The sequence below is a fragment of the Lindgomyces ingoldianus genome (genome assembly GCF_010093535.1).
Source record: "Lindgomyces ingoldianus strain ATCC 200398 unplaced genomic scaffold BDR25scaffold_7, whole genome shotgun sequence".
Lineage (NCBI taxonomy): Eukaryota > Fungi > Ascomycota > Dothideomycetes > Pleosporales > Lindgomycetaceae > Lindgomyces > Lindgomyces ingoldianus.
Genome location: NW_022985168.1, coordinates 1,144,259 through 1,166,533, shown reverse-complemented (window position 1 = coordinate 1,166,533; position 22,275 = coordinate 1,144,259). Strand labels below are relative to the sequence as shown.

Sequence of the window (22,275 nt, the reverse complement as noted above, 5' to 3'; positions counted from 1 at the left end):
CTTTGCGGCGAGTTAAATGTCTTGGCGCGCTGTCGAGGATGAATGGCGTTTCACCAGAGAGTGGACAAGAAAGCGAGGGGTCGTCGAACACGAGGGCAGGCTCTACTCTCTACCGCCTTCGCTCGCTGTCGTGTCCTCGCGATTCATCGTGTTGAGTTGCTTGGCGCTGCTATTGTTGCGGCTACCCTGAAGTTGATCAGATCCATTACCATTCTAATGCAACCTCCGAAGCTCCCTCCGCAGTAGTGAAGCTCCCTCGGACGGTTTGGCCGACGCGCGAACCCTTCTGTATACACCATGACCCTGGAGCCTTCTCCTAGCCTACCGAACCCCCTTCGCGACGCATAATACCGTCATGTCACGACTCCCCGGCTCTCTTCGATCGGGCCCTAACGGCACGGGAGGTTATACGAATGGATTCTCCAGCAATGGTGGTTACGGGAACTTTGGGGCGGTGGACGATGAATATGGCTCTCAACGGCGGCCCAGCGGCGAATCGCGTCGCAACCGCCGCCCTGGTGGCTACGGGGCTTTCTCCCCTGCAGAGCCGCAAGAAGACGATACTCCACATGTGCAAAGGCCCACAAGCTTAGAACGGTCGCGAGCCACGCAGCGTAGGAGCAGAGATGGAAGCTATGGAAGTGACTCCAGTCAGAGTAGAAGCCAAACTGCCCCTGGCGCCGGCCGCTTTGGAGCAGGGAGTCACCAGATGGAAGGTTAGTACGCGGTCCAGTCTAGAATGAATAGCTGTGAAGTCTATTAGAACCAATTCAAGGTGCATGGGGCTTTTGCTGACATGTTGGCAGAGATTCTGCGGTATATACAGCAGAACTGGGACTTCATGACCAACGAGAAATGTGTCCCAGTTCAAATCTCGCTCAAGCTGTTAGATCCGAGCTCTCTGGGGCTTGCAAAGGATTATGATCGATTCCAACAAACCCACCAAGAGCTGCAGCGTGCGCTCAAGGCCATTGTGAACGAGCACCATCAGGGTTTTAACAGCTCCATTGGCACATTCCACAAAATCCAAAGAAGCATCCAGGAGTCGCAGTACCGTGTCAGGAACCTCAAAGACTCGCTCACACAAGCGAAATCCCATCTTTCCACAACAAAGCCTGAATTGAAGGAGTTCGCAACAGCCTCACAGAACTACGACGAGATGATCCAGGTGTTGAACATAATAGAACAACTGCAGCTTGTACCTGACAAGCTGGAGGCCCGCATCTCTGAAAAGCGTTTCTTGACCGCTGTCGACATTCTCCAGAATGCTCTACGGATGATACGGAAGTCGGAAATGGAGAATATCGGCGCCCTCAGTGACCTACGGATATACCTCAGTAACCAGGAGCATTCCCTAACGGACATCTTAATCGAGGAGTTACATAACCATCTTTACTTAAAATCACCATATTGTGAGGATAGGTGGAAAGTGTACGCCCAGAACCAATCCAAAGGCGAGTTGTCGGAACGTGCTCAGACGGATGTTAGGGGAAGACTTTTGTACCACTTCCTGGATAAGCTAGATACCTCTGAGCCGATGACGGACGATTCTCCTCGAAACCCAGAAGCGGACACATTCCAATACATACAACTTGTCGTTGAATCCCTCAACCGTATGAACCGCTTGGACATAGCCGTGGATACTATCGAGCAGCGCCTGCCCGTCGAGCTATTCAAGGTGGTTGAAAAGTCAAACAACGAGGTTTCACAGAGACACCCTAGTATACTGCAAGCATACGCTACGCGTAAAGGCGGGAAGTCTGATACGGACGTCCACAGTGAGGACCTCCGAACCGGCCTGCTCAATGACCTGCTGTGGACACTATATGCCCGATTTGAGGCCATTGCAGAAAGCCATCGAGTGATCCATGATGTTGTCGCCGGAATTGTTCGTCGAGAAGGCATTCGAGATTCGTCGAGTGTAGCGTTGACTCGAGGGTTTAAGGAGTTGTGGAAACTATACCAGAGCGAGATGCGCTCACTCCTCCATGACTATCTCGCAACAGACGGTGACCTCTTGTATAGTGGTGGCCAAGGCCAAACGCCCACAGGCAGCGTCTTCTCCCGCGCGCCCCGGGACAGAAACAAGCGAATGTTCAAGCTCTCGGACATGGACACTAAATCTTCCGAACTCACTACTGAGCGCGAAGACCTCGAATTCATCCTAAAGTCCTCAGTCCCGGGCCTCGTCTCCGATTCTAAAAGACCGGACGATCTCTCCGCTAACAACGCTACCAATCTCGATGGTAGCGCAACCGGCCACAAACTCCTCGTCGAGCCCAGCGTCTTCAACATGGGCATTCTCCTCCCACCCTCCCTAGACTTCCTCAACAGACTTAAAGAAGTCGTACCCCCCGGCTCCGACATCGTCATGAGCACGCTGACCTCCTTTCTCGACGACTTCCTCGTCAACGTCTTCCACCCGCAACTCGAAGAAACTCTCATCGAACTCTGCGCGCAGACCTTCATCGAGATCGACGCGTTCCAGCCGGAGCCGCAATGGGCGCAGCATTCCAAAAAGCCCATCTTCAAGGGCACGGCGAAGTTCTTCACCCTGATCACCGCTTTCTGTAAAATGTTGGATAATCTTCCGCACGATCAGGCGTTCAGTCAACTCATCATCACGCAAATGCAGACGTATTACGACAAGTGCTGTGGATGGTATAAAGCGCTTGTGAGCCGCAGTCAAGCTAAGCAAAACGGGAGAAGAATAAAAGCATCTGCCGCCCTCGCCGAATCCGGAGAACTGTCAGATGTCGTATCTTCGCTCTTCCAGGCCGAACCTGATAAAGCAGCCGAATTGGTAGAAAAAGAGATCACTCTTTTGATAAAGGAAGTCGAAGAAGATTCGATCGACGAGGCAGATTTGATACGCGATAAAAAGAGCATTACGAGTTTGTGTCTGCTGTATACGAGCATGAAATGGCTCGCCACAAAGGTCGCTCAACTCCGGCATATTAGCGACCGTGCGACGGATTCCTCGAATGCAGAGCCAGGGAATCCAAGACATAATCGGCGATGGACACTTCTTACATCGACAGAACCGCGCACAGAAGGTGTGCCGGTGTATCTTCCGTTGAATAAGGAAACTGCTTCGTATGACCCTCTTCCTTCCCTTGCCTCCTAATCCTCTCATTCTTGTTTGTACTGTTCTAACCCCACCCTAGCGCATTCGACCAAGTAGTAACCTCCTACCTCTCCCTCAGCACCCTCATCCTCCGCACTCTACATATCTCCCTTCGCACCCTAATCCTGCATTCCCTCGCCGTCACCTTCTCCCCCCAACCCTCCACCTCCACCAACTACCTCCTCACGCTCCCCCAACCCGAGCCCTCCCCGGGCATTATCTCCTTAAACACGCTCCTCATAAACATCGACACCCAGCTCCAACTCCACATCCCCACCACTCAAATCCCCCTACTAACAGCCCACCTCTCACCCCTCCTTGATACCGCCTTCCTCTTCCTTACCACCACCCATATAAAGGCACTAAACGGCAACGGGTGTGCGCTTATGCAACTCAACATCCTCGTGCTCCAACAAAACCTAAAGAATATCTCATCGTCGTCAAAAGCCACAATGCCTTATTCAGCGCTGTATTTTGATTTGTTTACAGCAGGCCCGGATGCTGTAATTTCGAGAGCGCGGGAATATGGGAGGGGGTTTGGGGTGCCGGGGGAGAGGTTTGGGTATGAGGTTGTTAAGGGACTGGTGGAGTTGTGTTATTCTGAGAAGTTGGGGAGCGAGAGACGGGAGGTGGGAGTGCAGGCGAAGAGGAAGTTGGATGAGGGGTTGTTGGAGATCAGTGAGGCTATGTACTAGGCCGAGAAGGCCGAGGGGGAGTTGTAGGTTAGAAGTGCGTAATATTGAGTTTGGTTTGGAGCCGTGTGTGTACGTGTGGGTGATGATTTATGCCTTGCACTAATGGTAGCGTGGAGTTGAGACACATGGGTTGAGGGAGGATTTGTGAGGTTTTGTTCATATTGAGGCATTTGCTACATCTTTCAATTCCATGCCCGTCCGTATGCCATCACTCGCCACCTCGCCCATCATTGAGCGAGAGCTCAGCATCTTCCAATAATCTATTTCGTATACCATTAACCTGTTCGTTTCCTTCCAAACGCCCTCTCCTTCTCTCTTTATACCGTAGGTTACATCGTCCCTCCGCAATCTACGCCTTCTGCATCGAGATCTCCGAAGTCGAGGTAGAGCGACCAGCAAGCGCCTTCTTAGTCACGAGCCTCAGTCCACCCAACAACATAACTGCAGCCAACGTCCCCAGAATAAACGCCAGGGTAACAAAGGCGCCGATAACGCCTCCAATGGAAGCAGACATGTGGGGTCCTCCACTACTACTGTTCGAATTGGCGGGAGGGCTGTTGTTGGCAGGTGCATACGGTGCGCATGTTCCAGTCGTATTCCCGCACTTATGGCACCAATCTTCCGTCGTGCGAACAGCAAACTTGCTCAACTCGCTCGAGAAGTCGTTCCAGGAGAGGGCGTCATTTCTGCCGCCGAAAAGGGGGTAAGCCACAGGCTCGCTCGAGTTCGAAGCGGTGCCATTGTGGAAGAGGAAGCGCACTTGAAGGTCGTTCATGCTAGGGAAACTTCCGCTAGGCACATCTACGTTGGTGAAGAGCTCTAATACCATGGAGCTCGCATAGTCTGGTACGCCCATGAAATCCGGGCTCGCTTTTGGCAGATCGGCTAATCCGAAAAAGGACAGGAAAGAAGCGTAGGCGCCGAACTGGATGCCGAGCTTGTTGGCGCTAGATTTGGCAGTGCCGGATACAATAGTGCTGTTTATATACTTAAGAATCTCGCCCGCAAGTTGCATGCCGGAGATGGCGCGCATGTTGCTTGAAGCGTTGTAGGCAAGGCCCCATTCGTGGGCATCGGCAAGAGTGCGGGTTTGGAAGAGGGTTGAATTAGTGAGGACATCGGAAGAAGGGATAGTGGTGTTGTGGATCTCAGCGACATTGATGAGGTCGTAGACTGATCTGGTCAGAATAATCCAGGATGTGATTAAGCAGAAAGTGATACTCACCAACATAAGCGTTCTTGAAAGTGACATCGCTCTCGTCGAACGTGCCATTGACCACTGGAACCAGCCGCCCGTAGAAGTCCTTAGTGCCCGACAAGAGGCGGTTGTACTCGGCGCTGCTGAAGTAGCCATTAGAGCTTAACTTCGCGTTCTGACAGCCAGTAGCATCTTGTAGCCAGCCATTGTCCTCGCTACCAGTACCGGACGAAACAATGTTCACTGGGATCAATTGGTATCCGTTCATCGGCGCCTGGACATCACTGCCATTCCTCAGCGGCTGCTTGGCCATAGTCTCGCCCACCGGCGGATACAAACCCTGCAAGAAGCCCATGGCTGAGTTTTGGAGGACATTGTCGACAGGGGAAGTAACAGAGAGTTGAGAGAGCTTGACAACATCAGGGTCAATACCGCGGATCTTAGAAGGTCCAGTGAGGTAGCGGGAGCGGTAGTACTGGCCCGCAGAGTAGACCTGGTCGTAGCCCAGAGAAGTCAATTTTGCTGGTGGCAGCGACTTGGGAGTGCGGTCGCCATGACGATGGAAGATGTAGGCCCCAAGAATGGTCTCAGCAGCCTCAGTTCCGGTAACCAAGGAAAGAACGGGTAGAGCAAGGAGGAGCTGCATTCTAGGAATCAATTGAGCTAAATTGATGGTATTACAGGGCAACAAACATCAATTAAGCAAGTAGAAGAGGGAGCTGAAGAAGAAAGCTAGATAGAAGGTTGGAAAATACCAGCCATCTCTCGCAGTGGTATCTCCCTTCTCAGGACTGATCCTCGGAGATAGCTCGAGCTTCAAATGGCTGCTGATAGGGTAGCAATGGCACGGGCGGGGTAGCTAATGAACCACCCCTGCCGAAGTCGGGAGCACCTCTAGTACTCAGACGTGGGGTTTGCAGTTGGAGGTACATCTTCGCACATCTTTTGGGGCCATTCCAGGCTTTCCCGCTCGCGGACACAAGTGGGAGAGATATTCGCGTAATAAGAGTCCGGCAGTGATGAACAAAGCTGACAATGCATGGTGGATCATCCTGCTGGCTCGCGACTCCGTCCATACAGAATCTCGCACACGCCTCCAATTGGCACATCCATAACCGCATCCGTGCCCGTGCTCCAAAGTCTCTTCCAATCCACGTCTTCAGAAGCGCTAAACTGATTTGCTGAGATCGAGCTGCTTTGGCCCTTGCCGTCTTTGTCGTTTTCGTGCCACTTACTTTTTCCGACTAGTCGGTCGCGTGCTATCTTCCCGGTCCGCCGATCAATCACTGCGACCTGCGCGCACTCATCGGCCAAGTTTTCGCAGCTGCTCAGTGGCAATGTTAGGTATCTAGTGTTATAGCTCGCTAGCGCCACGTATATGTACACGACGAATACCACCATCCATGCAGGTACGGCTAGCGCCCACCAGCGGTTGGGATAGTAGTGAATCCCCATCTGGTGCAGTAGAGGAGAGGGAACGTATGCCCATAGAATGTACATCAAGAACGCCGCAGAGCTCGCCAGATATAGCGCGAAGCCATAGTACTCGTATGTAGGGACCTTCGGCGACGCCCGAGGCACCATCGGCGCATGGCGTGCCGACTTAGTAATGCTTGCTAGGTTTGTCGTCGTAGACGTCGGCGTGTTTGTCCCATTCGTAGCAGTACCAGTGGCCGCGGGCAAATCAACATCCGACGAGTCTGGGGTGGTGGGACGCGACGTCTGTGTGCTGAACGAAGGCCGGAGGAGGGATGTCAACGAAGGAGATGGGGGAAGCGGGGTTGGCGGCCTGTTGTAGAAGGGAGGAAAGAGCGTGGTAGCCGTATGCGGTGGCAGGTGGGTATGGGAGCGTGACGTATACAGCTGCCGGGAAGTTGATGGTTTATTGTCTGAATCTTCCAAGTCGGACTCTGAAGAGGGATTCAAAGAGAAGTCGTCCTGAACATCGTCCTGGAGGTAGTCTTCGACAGACGCTGGCTCGGAAGGGGACGTGTTGGGGATTGAAGAAAGCGGGCTGGTGGTTATATTGGTGTTTGGGCTGGGGGTATCACGACCGGGATCAGTCGAGGAGGTCTGGAGGGATCGAGGGGTGGGAAGATTTGGTGAGGATTTGGACTGAAAGCCTGGAGGAACTCCGTTCCCTCGACTCTGGGGTGGCATGTCGTTGTTTGAGGCTCTGGTGGCTTGGAGTCGCTGGAGTAAATTGCGTACTTTTGTGTGAATTCCTTGGCGGTGCATTGACCACCCATATACACGCTACCTTCACTCTGTACCCCGCGTAGCGATAGGAAGCCTGAGGGCTAGCTCTACGATGAGATACCAATTTATTAAGGGCATTAATCAGAGGAATTCCTTAGCATTCTTGCTTCTGTCTTTCTCCTCACCTAAATTCCTTACAAACCTAGACGCGTTTGTATATAACATGGAACACAAGCGAGTCGGTAACATAAGCAAGTTAGTAGCCTTACTAACTTTCTCTACTTTTAAAACAACGCAACTTAACAACGCATTAAAATACTATAAAAATATAAGTATTTAAGATAAAGTAGCGTCTATAGTATTCTTTTTACATGTGTAAGAATTATAACTAGGCTTCTTATAGCAACTACATGTAAGGACGGAGCTCTGTACCACTACGCCAATACAACTAAAAAGGTGCGAATAATCAACCAACGTTAATTATTGCGTACAGAATAGTATATATACCCGTCGCACGTAAGCACCATCTCGGCCTTACACGTAAGCGCCATCCTGGCCTTACACTACAGCGCGCAAGAGCCTGTTAACTTTGCTCTAATGCTAATGCATTCTGCTGCTTACTTTGCTCTGCTAGCTACTATGTGTCTCTTTAAGCAACTATATCTACACCTTCTTTAATTATTATATCTCTGTGCTTTTAGATCTGCTTTTTTTTACACACTCTTTACTTTATTGCAGCTTTATTAGCTTTTTAAAGAGTAAAGACTTAATTACACAATAGTAGAGCTAAATGCATTACTATTTTAGCGCCTTTAGTAAAATAATCTAGTTGTAACGATTCTACGAATCGTTCCATCTCGGGTCGCTCGGATCCTATCCAAAGGGTCCCTGTATCGGCCCCGACCATGACTTAACCTAGTCCCCTGCAGTTACCCCTATTCCTTTATGTATTTAGTTGCACCTTGCCTCTGTAGCTAGCTTAGTAGTTTTCTAATATTCTTTTGTACTAGGCCTATAAGTGTTAATAGCATTTCTAGGTGTAGAGTCCCTACGCACTTCTATATGCCTCTAAGTAGATTCCTACTGCATTTAGACCTATTGTCTTGCCTACACTGTTACATTATATTAGAAAACTTACTCTTACTAGTAACAGCCTTATTAATAATATTATATTAATTATTTATTTAACTATGTCTAACTTTAAAAAGTGTTTAATTTAGTTTAAGTTACTATTTTTACACACTATTATATTAAATTATTTAGTTATTATAAATAAAAAATTTAAAAACTTTTTACTAACTAAAGCTTTTAAGTTTAAAACTTTTTATTCCTTATAATTAAAATTACCTTTAGAAAAGTTATAAAAAGTATGCTAAAGTAAAAACCTAAAAACTACTAATAACTTATTAAAATTAAAGATAACTACTAATACCTAACTCTTAACTACTTTTAGACCTTAGTATAAAGCTTATAACACGCTCTAGCTATAGCTAAGGTAAAATGCTTACTACTAGAGCTAAATAACTACTAACTTTAATAGCTAAACCTTTTTTTATAGAACTTAAAGCTAAAAATATACTAGATTTAAAGTTAAACTTTAGCAGTATAGCTTTTAAAAACTAAGTTACTTAATTAAAGGCATAAATTAAGCAGCTAACTAGATTAAAAACTATTAGTTTTAATTAACTTCTACTAACTACTAAATTACTTTTAATAATGCCTTAAATTACTTTTACTATATTAATAGTAAAAAACTTTTTAGGCACTTTTAAGCTTTTTTAAAGCTACTTTACTAAATATATACTTAAAATTAAAAACTTTATAGACAGTAAAAAACTTATGTTTAAATAATAGTAAGCTTTTATTATAAATAGACTTAATATTAATTTAGATTACTATTAAAGTAAGCGCGCACGCATAGCGTTAGTATAGAGACACACTGCTAGTATTGTAAAGGAATACCTAGAGCTTAGATACCTAGCTAAATTAGATAACTTTTAGTTTAAAAACATAAAAAAATAATTAAGCTTTTATAAACTTACTTTATTACTAATAATAAAGAAATAGAGGTGTAATAGGTGTTTTAAACTTTAAAAATAAGTAAAGAAAAAGTATTTTTTACTTTTAAAGCTTACTTTATTAGTGCTACTATTAAAAAGTTTATATTAAAGTTAAAATAGTTCTTTTACTTATAAAAGAAGATACTACTTAGCTTAAAAGTACTAAACTTAGGTTTTAAACACACTTAAAAAAGCTTTTTTAAGATAATAGTAGCCTACTTAATAGCTTATAACATAAAAAAAACTACTTTTACTATTTTAAACTAAACTATTAACTACACTTAACATTTTAATATTAGACCTATTATAGATTAATCTTAGAAAGTTTCTAGTAATACATCTAAGGTAGTATACTATTCTAGTGCACCCTGACCTGCACCTATGTTAGTACTCTAATCCACCCTAGCTACCCACTGTTAACCTAGCTAGACACCTGCTCTTAAAAGACAAATAACTTCTAGCAACTATTATAATTATAGTAAACTAAGACATTTTACTAGTAATTATTCTATCTTTAGAGTATAAGAAATTAAAGTAAAGTAATAAAAATTTAAAAAAAAGTTTATAGATATAAATAATTACAACTTAGATTTTTTTTAAATAAGAAATAAAAACACCTAAAAAAAACTCTTTATTTTAAGCTTAAATAAGTATAACTTAGTAAATATTAACTTATTACACTTATTTAAAGAAAAATATTTTTAAGTCTCTACTATTTTATGCTTAAAAGGCATTAGAGTTTAATTAAATCTTTTAGTTAATACTAGTGTATATAGTTTTTTATTTATTAACTTAATAACTACTAAGTTTTTATTTTAATGCTTTTATATTCTTATCTAACATTTACTTTTTAAAGTTATAGTTAAGGGCTTTTAAGACTAAATCTAAGTTCTTATCTACTAGTATATCTGCTTGCACATGTAAATTAATAGTAAAAGCATCTAAAACTACCTCTTTATAATTATAAACTTTAGCTTATAAGATTATATTATTAGCATTAAATAGTTATATTATTTTAAACTCTAACTAGATATAAAGAAGAATTAGATTATATAGCCTAGTAAGTATTCTACTACTTATAAACTTTTACTACTTTTACTTATGTAATTAAACTAGCCTGCGTGTAATAAAGAAGTAGAGTGTTACAAACCTTACTCCGGCGAAATAGTATTTTCAAGAGTACAACAGCCTATAGTGAGTATTAGCGGAGGGGGTAGGACTTAGCTTAATCAGGTGTACAGTCTGTTAAGCAGAGTGTAGGTCTAGTTAGAATAGAGAAGGCAGGTTATAGTTTAGCCTAGCAGCTGTATAGGGAGCTGGCAAACCTAATCTGTAAGGATAGGAAAGAAGGTATATATAGTGCAAGATATATAAGGTAGTAAGGTTCTCTTTATAAAAGTTTTAATGCCTTTTAGTCTATTAAGTAAGTAAAGACTAAATAGTAATTACAACTTTCTAACTATAGTTGTAATTAAGACTATATACATAGGGTTTGCATGCTTTACATGCTTGCATGCTTGTTCCTACATAGCCTGCATAGCCTGCAAGCCTGCATAGCTTATTAGATAGTGCACTCTGCTAGGCTTTTATCTAAAAGCTAGAGCTATTCCTTATCTGTCCTATCACATAATCTGTTTAGCGTAGGGCTAAGCGTCTTCTATCTAACGTTGTTTAGGCTGTGTGGGACAGCTAATTAGGTTATTACAGTCTATTTATTAACGTACTTCACAGGCGAGTTGCTCACACACCTAAGTTGCTTACTTTTACTAAGACCCTACTAAACTACCCTTCCTACACTAATGCATTCCCTACAACACTACTTAGACGTGCTAAAAAAATGTTAGATACAGCTTACACTTTAAGCTTTTAAATAAAACATAAAACTCTTAAAAAAATGTGCTATAGCTATATATAAAGTTTTATAAAAGATAATAAATAACTATAGCACTAGACAACTTTTATAAGCTAATTCTACAGCTAAATTATAAAGGCTAAGTAATAAAAAGAAGTAGGTAATTATTAAGACTATACTTAAGCTATATGCGCAAGGAATTTCCCCTTAGATAGTATTTATAGCTAATATAGCTAATTCTTTGCGCGCTAAGCATAATCTAGGCTATGTTTACATAAACTAGCCTAGTATGTTTATAAAGTGTTATTTAAAGCTTAAAGTAACATTTAAGCGTAAGTATAACTATAAAAGAGCTTTTTATAAGAGTCCTAGAGTAATTTAGAGCAGGTTTAGCCTTATAAAGAATATTAAAGCTAAGTATAGCATTTAGAATAATAACATGTACAACTTTAGTAAGATAGGGTTTATAATTAGCTAAATATTTTTTAACTATACTTACACTTAAAACTTTACTTTAAGCTCTAAATAATGCTTTACAAACGTACTAAGCTAGTTTATGTAAACATAGCCTAGATTACGCTTAGCGCGTAAAGAATTAGCTATATTAGCTATAAATGCTATTTAAAAGGAAATTCCTTACGCATATAGCTTAAGTATAGTCTTAATAATCACCTGCTTCTTTTTATTGCCTAGCCTTTATAATTTAGCTATAGAATTAGCTTATAAAAGTTGTCTCGCGCTATAGTTATTTATTATCTTTTATAAAAGTTTACATATAGCTATAGCACATTTCTTTAAGAGTTTTATGTCTTATTTAAAAGCTTAAAGTGTAAGCTATATCTAACATTCTTTTAGCATGTCTAAGTAGTGTTGTGGGGAATGCATTAGTGTAGGAAAAGTAGTTTAGTAGAGTCTTAGCAAAAGTAAGTAACTTAGGTGTGTGAGCAACTCGCCTGTGAAGTACGTTAGTGTATAATAGACCTAGGCCTATTAAAGAGGTCTATGTAATTACTATAATTAAGTAAAAATAGAAAAATCTAATTTATAAGTACTATAAGTCCCTAGTGTTTAGACACTTAGGAATAAGCACTCTTTAAAAGAAGCTAAAGGCTGCTATTCTTTAACATATACTTAAAATTAAGTAACTATGCATAGAGGTACTTAAAAAATGTAATACATGCAATAGAAATAACTCTTAAAGACATAAAATATATAGGCGCTTTTAACTAATAGAAGCACTAAAGTAGTTATAAATAATAATTACTATAAACTTTATAATAGAGCTTCCTCTATTAAAAGAACTAAGAATAGAAAGAATGTGTAATATAATAATAGTAGCTTTTAATAAAACTATAAAGTATCTGCATATATAGCTGTTAGAAAAAACTATTATAGCTAAAAAATTTATCTATAAACTTAAATAAAATATAATATTAGTACATAAATGCCTTAAGACTATTATCTTTAATAAAAATAAGTTGTTTACTAGTAAATTTTAGAAGGCAGCTATAAAACACTTTAGCGTAACACATAAGTTATTTACTATATGCTACCTATAAACAGACAGACAAACTAAATAGGTAAATGCTAAAGTAGAATAGTACTTAAGAAAATACATTTCTTATAGTTAGAATAACTAGGCAGAATAGCTTTTAATAGCACAGCTAGCTATTAACATAGTAGAATCTGCTATAATAAAGAAAATGCTATATAAGGCTAATTTTAGTTATAATTCTTATTTTACACTATATAGAAATTAGCTTATAGATCTACTTAAATTAATTAATTAACTATTAAGTTTATAAAGCATATATAAAAAGTTAGTAATTAAAGCTAAATCTAGTTAAAAAATAATAGAATACTATGTAAATAAATTATAATAACCTAAACTAGAAATCTACCTAGAAGACTATATGTACTTTAAAACTAAGAACCTTAAAATACCGAGACCCTTTAGGAAGCTAGTAAAAAAAAAGATAAGACTGTATAAAGTTCTATAGACCTAATAAAATAACTATAAGTTAAAGCTTCCTCTACACATAAGAATACATCTATAGTTTTATGTTTCTAAGCTAGAAAAAGCATCTAAAGAAATCCCTTTGTCTACATAAGAATAAAAAGAAATAGAGAATAAGTATAAAGTAAAATAAATTAACGTACCTAACAGGTTAGCCAGCTACACAGGTTGGCCAGCTACTTTTGCTAAGCCTCTACCACACTTTACCTATCTACATAATGCCTTAACAACAACACTAGATTAAATTTTCTAAAGAACATTCAATATAGCTTACTTTTTAAGCTTTTAAATAAGACTTAAAACTTTTCTTATAACATGCTATAGCTATTTATAATGTCTCTTACATAATACTAAGTAATTAACGCGCTAGACAGCCTTTAGAAGCAGAATGCTAGCCTAAATTAAAGAATCTAACTAAGCTTAAAAAAAGTAGTTATTAAGTACATACTTAAGCTTATTATATATAGATTTTTCTTTAGGCTTATAGCTATAGCTAATATAGCTAAATTTTTATACGCAGAGTGTAATCTAGGCTAGGTTAGCTTAAACTAGCCTAGTATGTAAGTTAAGCACTGCTCTAAGTTTATAATAAAGTTTAATTATAAGTATAATTATAAGAAAGTGCTTTATAATAATTTAAAAGTTATTTAAGGCTAGTTTTACTTAGTAGCTAACATAAAAGCTAAGTATAGTATCTAAGATAAAAACACATATAACTTTAATAAGTTAAGCTTTATAATAGGCTAAATATTAACTAAAGTAGTTATTATAGCTTTAAAAAAATAAGAACAGCTAAAGGTAATATAGTAAAGTAATAAAAAGTAAATAATAGTTATCTAAAGCATTAATATAATAAAGTAGGCTATTTTACTTTTTATTATCTTTAAAGGCTGCTATTACCTTTTTACTTAGTATAAAAAGAAGAATCTGCCTTAGAACTAGGTTATTATAGTCTTTAAAAACAGCTAGATAATAAATAAGCTTAGGCTATAGTAGTTAAAGCACTTTAATAAGCATATAAAAAGAAAAGTTATAAGCGCTTATTAGCTTTTTATTATTAATAGCTATAAAAGCTACAACTTACTTAATTTCTAGTAGTACTATAAGAAAAAGAAAAATATTATTATTTATATACCTCTACACTTATTACACTTTTTATAGCCTTTTAATATAGGTTGTTTTACTTTTTTAAAGAAGGTGTATAGGCGCTAAGCTAAAAATTTTATATGTAACTAAATTACTTATATTATAAAACTTAAGTTCTTACTATGCTTTATACGCGCTTATAATGTAGTAATTACTTTTAGTAATATTTAAGAAGAGTTTTAAGGCGCTAGTTTAGTCTTATTTAACCTAAAATAAGTTAAAATAGCCCTTAATATCTAGTTATATACTCTATTACTACTACTACTTATTAATAATAAGCCTTAGTAGTTGTAAACCCTAAGTAATACTTTTAAATTTAGGTTATAATTAATACTTATAAAAGTAAAAATTTAGAGGCATGTAAATAGCTTACTAATGTCTATAGTAAAGGCTTTTAAAAAGGTCTTAAAGGGGGTAGTAATTATTACGCATAAGCTAGTGTTAGCGCAAAAGAAGATTATAAAGCTTTAAGCAGTAAATAAGGCTACTACGCAACATAGATTACATAAAAAGAAGTAAATTTAGGTAAAAAAAACTTTAATAGTTAAAGATAAAGCTTATCTAACTACTCTAAAGGAGTTTAGAGCGCGTAGTAATAGGAAGAAGCTAAAGACACAGGTGCGCGCTAAAAAAAAGTAAGCTAAGTTAAAGGCAATATAGGCAGTGCAATTAGACTAGGCATAACTTGCGTATGTGTAAAAAAGTAGTAAAAGTAGACTCTAAATAATATCTTATGTTGTATTACTTTATACAAGGCTAAAGTGGGCTGTTTTGCGCTAGAATAGAGTGGTTTTAGTAGGGGCTTAGCAAAAGTGGCTAGCTAACCCGTGTGGCCGGCCAACCCGTTAGGTACGTTATTAGCAGCTATAAAAAATTTTTTTTTTTTTAGTAAAATAGAAAGAATAGCTTACTAGTAAAAACACCTAAAAACTAGCTAAAAACTTATAGAATGCGCAGTAGTTAGTATAAGAATATCTTTAGACTCTTTTAAAAGAAACTAGCTAGGTAATAAAGCACTTATTTTTAAAAAAAAATAGCTATATTATTACTAAATAGCAGCAGCCTTTAAAGATAAGTTTCTACTAATAAAAGTTAAAAAAGTATGTGTTTTTTTACTTCTACCTTAAAAGCTTCTATTTTATCTAAGAAAGAGAGGTCTTTTTTTAAATACTTTACATGTTAAGCCTTTAATAGATCTAGTAATTTTTAGATATAATTCTGTCTAAAATACTTTTTAGCCTTTACCTTTACTAACTTTTAAAGGCAGTAGGTTATCTTCTTATTAAGCTTCTACTTATAGGCCTTTACTACTATAGCATTCTAAAGAAGTTCTTTTTTTTTCTAGCTAATCTTACATAGTGTTAGAAATAAAAGTGTTATACTTACTATTCTTTTTTACACACTCTACACACTTGTTTAATAATAAGGTTAATATATAAAATAACTTTAATAATTAGTAAGCGCTGTAAGGTTCTATTTTTATTTAATAAAAAGAATTAAAATAGAAAACAGCATAAGAATAATAGTATAAATAGAACTAGTAAGCTATTTAGTATAAAAAAATCAATGTTACAGACGCTTTCTAGCAAGTAAACACTTACTTTATAAATAAACTTTTACTAACACAGTTGTGTAAGCAGAGCAGCAAGGACGCTGCTAAGGAGGAGAGGCAGCGTGTTACAGTCTATAGTTAGACTAATGTAACTCCACTAGTAGTGCTCTATAATCTAGCTAGGTTAGGGCAGGGCTTGCTTATAGACTAATTAAAGGATGCAGAAGCAGCGCAGCTGCCTATAGTTATAGAAGAATACATTATCTAATAAAAAGGTAAGCTACAAGTCTAATAAGTCTAAAAAAGTTTATAGAGCTGCGCTTAGTAGACTTATGTAAACTTATTTAACTTATTCTTAGCACTTTAAACATGTATATAGTTTTAACCTTAAATAACTTTTAAAAAGTGTGTTTAACATTTAGTTTATTTTTATATAGACTAAGTAGCATTTTAGCTTTCTAAAGAGCTGTAATACTATTTATATATCTTATAATATATATACCTCTAATTCTATCTAACAGGACTGTTTAACCTAGCTACTATACTGCCACTATAGGGACAAACCACGATCTAGTCGCTCTACCTGCTCCATTAGCCTAATAGCCCTTACGCAGGACTGTACACCCTGCCGTCGGCCCCTACCCTCCGTCCTACCCCACAAGGAATAACATCGACCCGCGTGCTTCCATAAGCAAGGATTGTAACAAAGAAGTAGAAAAAATTAAAACCTCTTTCTAGCTACTACTTATAGTGTAATTTTATCTACTAGGTTGTTACTTTTATTATTATTATCTTTCTTAGTATTAGGCTAATAGTAGCCTAGTGCTAGCTTTAGTTATTAAACTACTAATTATTTTACTAGCTGTATAGTTACAATACACTTAATAACTGCTAGAAGCTAGGGGCAGTTCTATACCTAGTAAGCTACTAAGCTACATTGTACACATCTCTCTGCCTTCCTCTATTGTGCGCGCTAGAGAGGAGAGACTAACCTAGCTCTAGTGCTAGCACTAAATGTAGCTACAGCAACATTAATTATATTAATGCTAATAGTGTTAATGCTACTAAAGTCTATTTTATTAAGTTTAAGTTAGGTATATAAAGCATATAAATATATATTTAATTATAAAGCTAAGCACTATATAGCTTATAAAAATGCTACATAGTTATTTTATAGTATTAATTAGCAATCTAGTATATACTAAATTAAGGCATTAAGACTTTAGCAAAATGTTATAATTTTAATAGTAGTAGGCTAATCTTTACTTTTAGCTTTATATAAGATCTACTTAAATTAAGTAATATAAGCTAGTAAAAGCTTACTTTTATTTTACTATAGATTATATAAAGCTTACTAAGCTTTATAAATTTTATTAAAATTAGTGTATACTTATTATAGCTACTATAAAATTATTTTATAGTTTTATTAACTTTATTTTTAGCATTTAATAGTAGTAGTAGTATAGTAGCTTATACTATAAGCTTTAAGTTATTTTATATAAAGTAAAATTAGCTATGTTATTTTTAATTATATTACTATTTACTACTATTTTAGCTTTAATAGTTGGTAACTAGGTTTTAAATTTATATAGCTTACTATTAAATTTAGTTAGTGTTGAATAGGCTCTTTTAGCTAGCTGCTTATAGTATAAGCACTTAAGTAGCAAGAGTAAGAGTAGTGTACAGTGTGCACAGCGTACGAAGTAGGTAGGGTAGAGGCAACATGGTTCTGGTTCTATTGCTCTTGTCTTTTCCTCTATACAGAGAAAAAGGGGAATATCTAGATGTTTACGCACAGAGGTTCGCGCACAAGCATTATGTAACATAGTTACATAGTTCTTCTTATGCGCAATAACTATCTAGACTGTAACACTATTACTATGTACAAACACTAGCAACTTTCTGTTTTTATCTAAAAAGTTGCTTTCTATACTAGTTACCTCTCTTCTATTTATGCAGGATTTTATAATAAAATAGTGTAAGATCTTTGCATAGAAAGGTGCATATAATAGAAAAAAATAAAAGAAAATAAGCTTTATATAAAAGTGTTGTTAGTCTAGTTAGTCTAAAGCATTTTTGCGCATAGAATCTAGCTAGTCTATAGATGCTTCTATTTAGACAGAGAGGCAATTAGTTAAGACTAATAGTTAAAAAGCTTAATTTAGTGTTTTCTTTATACATGCATTTATAAAGTTGTTTTTACTATTAATCTACTTAATCTTTATAATCTTTCTTTTTTTATATAATTTATAGAGTAACATAATGTTAATTATAAGTTATTTTTTACTAGTAGTGCCTAGCTTAATAAGGTAATTATATAGAAACCTTAAATCTATGTAGATTACTACTAGAAGTAGTAGTAGTTTAAGTGTTTATATAATCTACTATAAAGTTATACTAAGTGTAATTACATTATTAAACTCTTTAACTATTTTATATAGTTTACTAGTAAAGACACTTCTAGTTACTCTTTTACACTTAGTAGAATTCTAGTGTATAATATTACCTAGTATTTTAAAGTAGTTGCTTTGCTCTATATAGTCTTTATTACCTAATATAATTAAGAATTCTAGCTATAAGCTAATGTTCTTATTATTAGCAAATAATTTATTTATAAAAATAAACAGCTTTATGCAGTCTAGTTGCAGTAGCATAAAAGTAAGTCCTTTGCTGCTGTTGTCTATCTGCTACTAGATGCGTACATTAAGGGCTTTAATGTCTTTGTGCGAAGGATCTGTAGTTTAGGCAGCAACTAAGAGATTAAATGCTGCCTCTAGTTAACACACTAAGGTAATATATGCTCCTCTAGCTCTTTATACAACATACTGTTGTATATATAGTACATATTCACATAACCTTTTAGAATATCTAGAAAGATGTCTGCGTACTAAGTTTCCTAGATATCTAGCTATTAACATTAATTAATAAAGATTCTTATTTTATCTATAAGAATGTTATATAGTTAACCTATATAGTTATTATTCTTTTTTATGCCTTTTAAAATTATATAATCTTGTCTACTAGAAGTTTTTCTTTAGCAGTTTCCCTTTAGAGTGGAAGTTTATATAGGTTGCAATGTAGTAGAGATTGTACAGGTAGTATTAGTAGTGCATACACTATAGCAGGCAGTAGTGTGTACAATTAGGGGTGTAGAGCAGGCGTTAGATAGGGTGGCATGTATTGTTTATACAGTAATTAGTGTAGTGCTAGCTAAGGTGTAAGAGTAGGTAATACTAGTACATTTAGTGTTATTAGTAGCATTATCTGTGTAAAGCCTTATATAGTAATAAAAGTTATATATAAAGCCTTTTAAGTGTAATTACTTTTTTTATGCTATATTATATAGCTTTTAGGGTTAAGTACCTTTATTACTTAGCTATAGTGTAATTTTTTTATCTTTTAGTACTTATATAAGCTCTCTTTTAAATGTGCAGCTAAGGGCTAAAAAGTTTTATAGTATTTATTTTTTAAAATTTTTTATATATAAACTTAAAAAGGTAGCGCTTTTTTAAGTTATTATGTGTAAATTAGTAATTATATAACTTACATATAATTAGATTTATAAGCTTATTAAAGCTTCTAACATGTTAATTTTATTATTCTAGTACTTTAGGCTAGTCTTATTTTATAGTGTTACCTCTAATATCTCTATATTCTTTATAAGTTATTTATGTAATAAAATTTTTTTTATTACATAGAGTTATTAGTTGCTAGTAGAATTTTATTATAATAGTAACGTACTTTATAAGCGAGTTGCCTACACACCTGAGTTGCTTACTTTTGCTAAGACTCTACCCTAACAAACTCTATTATAGCCTATAACAACCTGCTCTAGCACTATATAGTATAGTACAGCCTAGAATATTATTTAAATACTACTTCTACTTCTTACTTATATATTTATGTGTTATGCTTAGTCTAATTACACTATCTGCAGCGCCTTTAGAATAGCTTACTTACTTTAGCTTACACCTGCTTTTTTACCTTCTTTTTATTACTATACACTTTAAACTTCTTTAAAGCTATTAAGCATAAGCTTTTTTAAATTATTTGTTGAATGGACTCTCTGCTAGCTAGCACTTAGTGTTAGCAAATGCGTACGAGACAGAGAGGTTTGCACGGTGTAAACATCGCACAGGGGTGTTAGGTAACTAGTGTTAATTGCTTCTTGTTGTTTCTATTGTACAAAGGAAAGGGGTTAATATAGTCCTAAACTCTGCGCACAGATCTCTGTGCACAGGGATCTAGGCGCATCTAAGCCACATAACTATTAACTAGGCGCCTAAATATTACTATTTAGACATTAGCAACTTTTTATTTTTTCTTTATACAGGACTTGCCTTATTTACACATACAGTAGACAGGTTACTATAGGGCCCTTTTTGCTTATTTTATACAGGCTTAAGTCTGTTAACTAACACTTTAACTTTAATAGTTAGTTAGTTATATAAAATTAGTTTTTTAAAAGTAGAGTTTAGCGCTTTTTTTATATAGGCATCTGTAGAGTTATTTTTTCTATTAATCTACCTAATTTTTATAATCTCTCTCTTCTTATATAATTCTTAAATTAATATAATATTAATTATAAGTCTTTTTTTATTTATTATTTTAAGCTTTATAAGACATTTATACAGAGATCTTAAATCTGTGCATAATACAATAGGTACAGGAGGTATTCTAAGCATACATGTAATCTAGTTAATAGTTGTACTTAGTGTAATTACGCAGTTAAATCCTCCTACTATTCTATACAGCTTACTAGCTAGGACAGAGCAGGTAACGTGTTTACACTTAGAGGAGTTCTAGTATACAATATTACCTATAATTTTAAAGTTATATAAGTTTTTAGTTTACTGCTTAGTCTTAAAAAAAATAAAAAAGCTAAGCTATAAACTTAAGTTTTTATTATTTATAAATAATTTATTAGTAAAGATAAACAACTTTATATAAAAAAGATTAAGTAGTACATATAATAATTCTTTATTCTAGTTATTAATTTACTATTAGATTTATATGTTTAATGCCTTAATATTATTATACAACAGTAACACAACTTAAGCAGCAGTAGACAGGTTAAATGCTGCCTTAGGTTAACATACTAATGCAATATAGGCACCTTGCGCGCGCTGTTTAACGTACTTCTGCGCGGCATCCTCTACCTTAGACTCTATTATGTGTAGATTCCTAGCTTAACTCTTTTATATAAAAATAATATTATTTTATATAAGGTAAATCTTTTCTTTATTAAATTTAATAGCTTAATTATGTAATAGTATAGTTTTAAGCTTTACTTAAAAGTTAGCTTTAAGCAATTTTTTTTTCTTTTTTTATGCAAAATTAGCTGTAATAATACTAAGAGTATTATCTGTTTGCAGTCCTATAATACTAAACACTGTTAAGCCTTTATATGTAATTAATAAGCATAGATTATATAATAAGGTTTTTATAAAAAGTTTATTCTTATAATAGTTATAGTATGTTTTAAACTAATATAAGCCTAACTTTGCTGCGCTGTATAGTAGTTATACAACTCTAAATATTATGTGTAGAGGGAAGCTTTTATAGAGTTCTCTTAGTAGTTATGTAAAAAGAGTGTAAATAAGCTTATCTATTAATTATATATATGCCTAAGTAATATTGCGTAGTTTATAGTGCATGTTGTACAAAGCTATTAGTAATAGGCTAATAGCTAGAATTAACCTCTAACTTATTTTCTAAATTATAAGAGACTATGTAAAGATCTCCTTTTTCTTTTTATTTAAATATCTTATAAACACAAGTTATAACTTTTTATATAGTTTTATTAATTTCTCTTTAACTTTATATATAAGTTAAAGGTTAAAGATCTGTCTCTTATAAATTAATAAATTATATAAAAGTACCTTAAACATGCTACTTATAATTAGACTTTTTATTTCTGTATAGTCTAATTTTTTAAATAGTCTTCTAGGTGTTGTAATTACACTATCTGCACAGAGCTTAATTGCTAGCGCGTAGTCTTCTTTTTTCTTTTAAGTTAAAAATGTTGTAGCCTGTAGATTTTTACATAGTCTTCTTTAGCTTTTCTTAGCTAGCTGTAGTTTTAGTTTTAGTTTATATAATAAATCTAATGCTACTTAAGAGGCTGTTTTGTGTAGTCTATTAACTAAAGTTAGTTGCTTGTGTAGGCAACCTCTCTTTTATGCCTATAAAGGATCCCTTTATACTAGGGCTAGTTTGTCTAGATCTAGCAATTCTTGTGCAGGTTTATTCTTATCTTTTATATAATAATATAGCATAACTTGTGTGTAGTAAAGTCTTACTAGACTATTCTTTATTTTAATAATAACATCTAGGGCTTTAATTCTCTTTACTATGTGTAGTCTTATCTATCCTTTTTTTTTTTACTATGTCTTTACTTTAGAACTAAGTAGAAGATTTAGTACTTTA

At 35.9% G+C, this 22,275-nt stretch overlaps 4 protein-coding genes across 4 annotated transcripts; 1 reads left to right on the top strand and 3 right to left on the bottom strand.

The window, feature by feature from the left end:
- Nucleotides 1-62: 62 nt before the first annotated feature.
- BDR25DRAFT_120291 (uncharacterized protein) lies at nt 63-3,997 on the top strand. The gene is made up of 3 exons (XM_033683695.1): nt 63-716; nt 807-3,096; nt 3,168-3,997. The coding sequence occupies exons 1-3, from the start codon at nt 356-358 to the stop codon at nt 3,820-3,822; spliced, it is 3,306 nt and encodes a 1,101-aa protein (XP_033551092.1). The 5' UTR covers nt 63-355; the 3' UTR covers nt 3,823-3,997.
- BDR25DRAFT_120295 (phosphoglycerate mutase-like protein) lies at nt 3,997-5,866 on the bottom strand. The gene is made up of 2 exons (XM_033683696.1): nt 5,048-5,866; nt 3,997-4,995 (listed from the first exon to the last, which is right to left on the bottom strand). Exons 1-2 carry the CDS (start codon nt 5,664-5,666, stop codon nt 4,172-4,174), a joined length of 1,443 nt encoding a protein of 480 aa, XP_033551091.1. The 5' UTR covers nt 5,667-5,866; the 3' UTR covers nt 3,997-4,171.
- Nucleotides 5,867-6,067: 201 nt separating this feature from the next.
- BDR25DRAFT_323251 (PIG-P-domain-containing protein) lies at nt 6,068-7,269 on the bottom strand (the record flags this gene model as incomplete). Its single annotated transcript, XM_033692095.1, has 2 exons — nt 6,068-7,034; nt 7,232-7,269. 2 exons carry the CDS (start codon nt 7,267-7,269, stop codon nt 6,068-6,070), a joined length of 1,005 nt encoding a protein of 334 aa, XP_033551090.1.
- Nucleotides 7,270-21,173: 13,904 nt separating this feature from the next.
- On the bottom strand, nt 21,174-21,326 carry BDR25DRAFT_216669 (uncharacterized protein; the record flags this gene model as incomplete). Its single annotated transcript, XM_033684881.1, has 1 exon — nt 21,174-21,326. A coding segment is annotated over one exon (153 nt), but the record flags the coding sequence as incomplete, so codon positions are not given.
- Between the last annotated feature and the right edge of the window lie 949 nt (nt 21,327-22,275).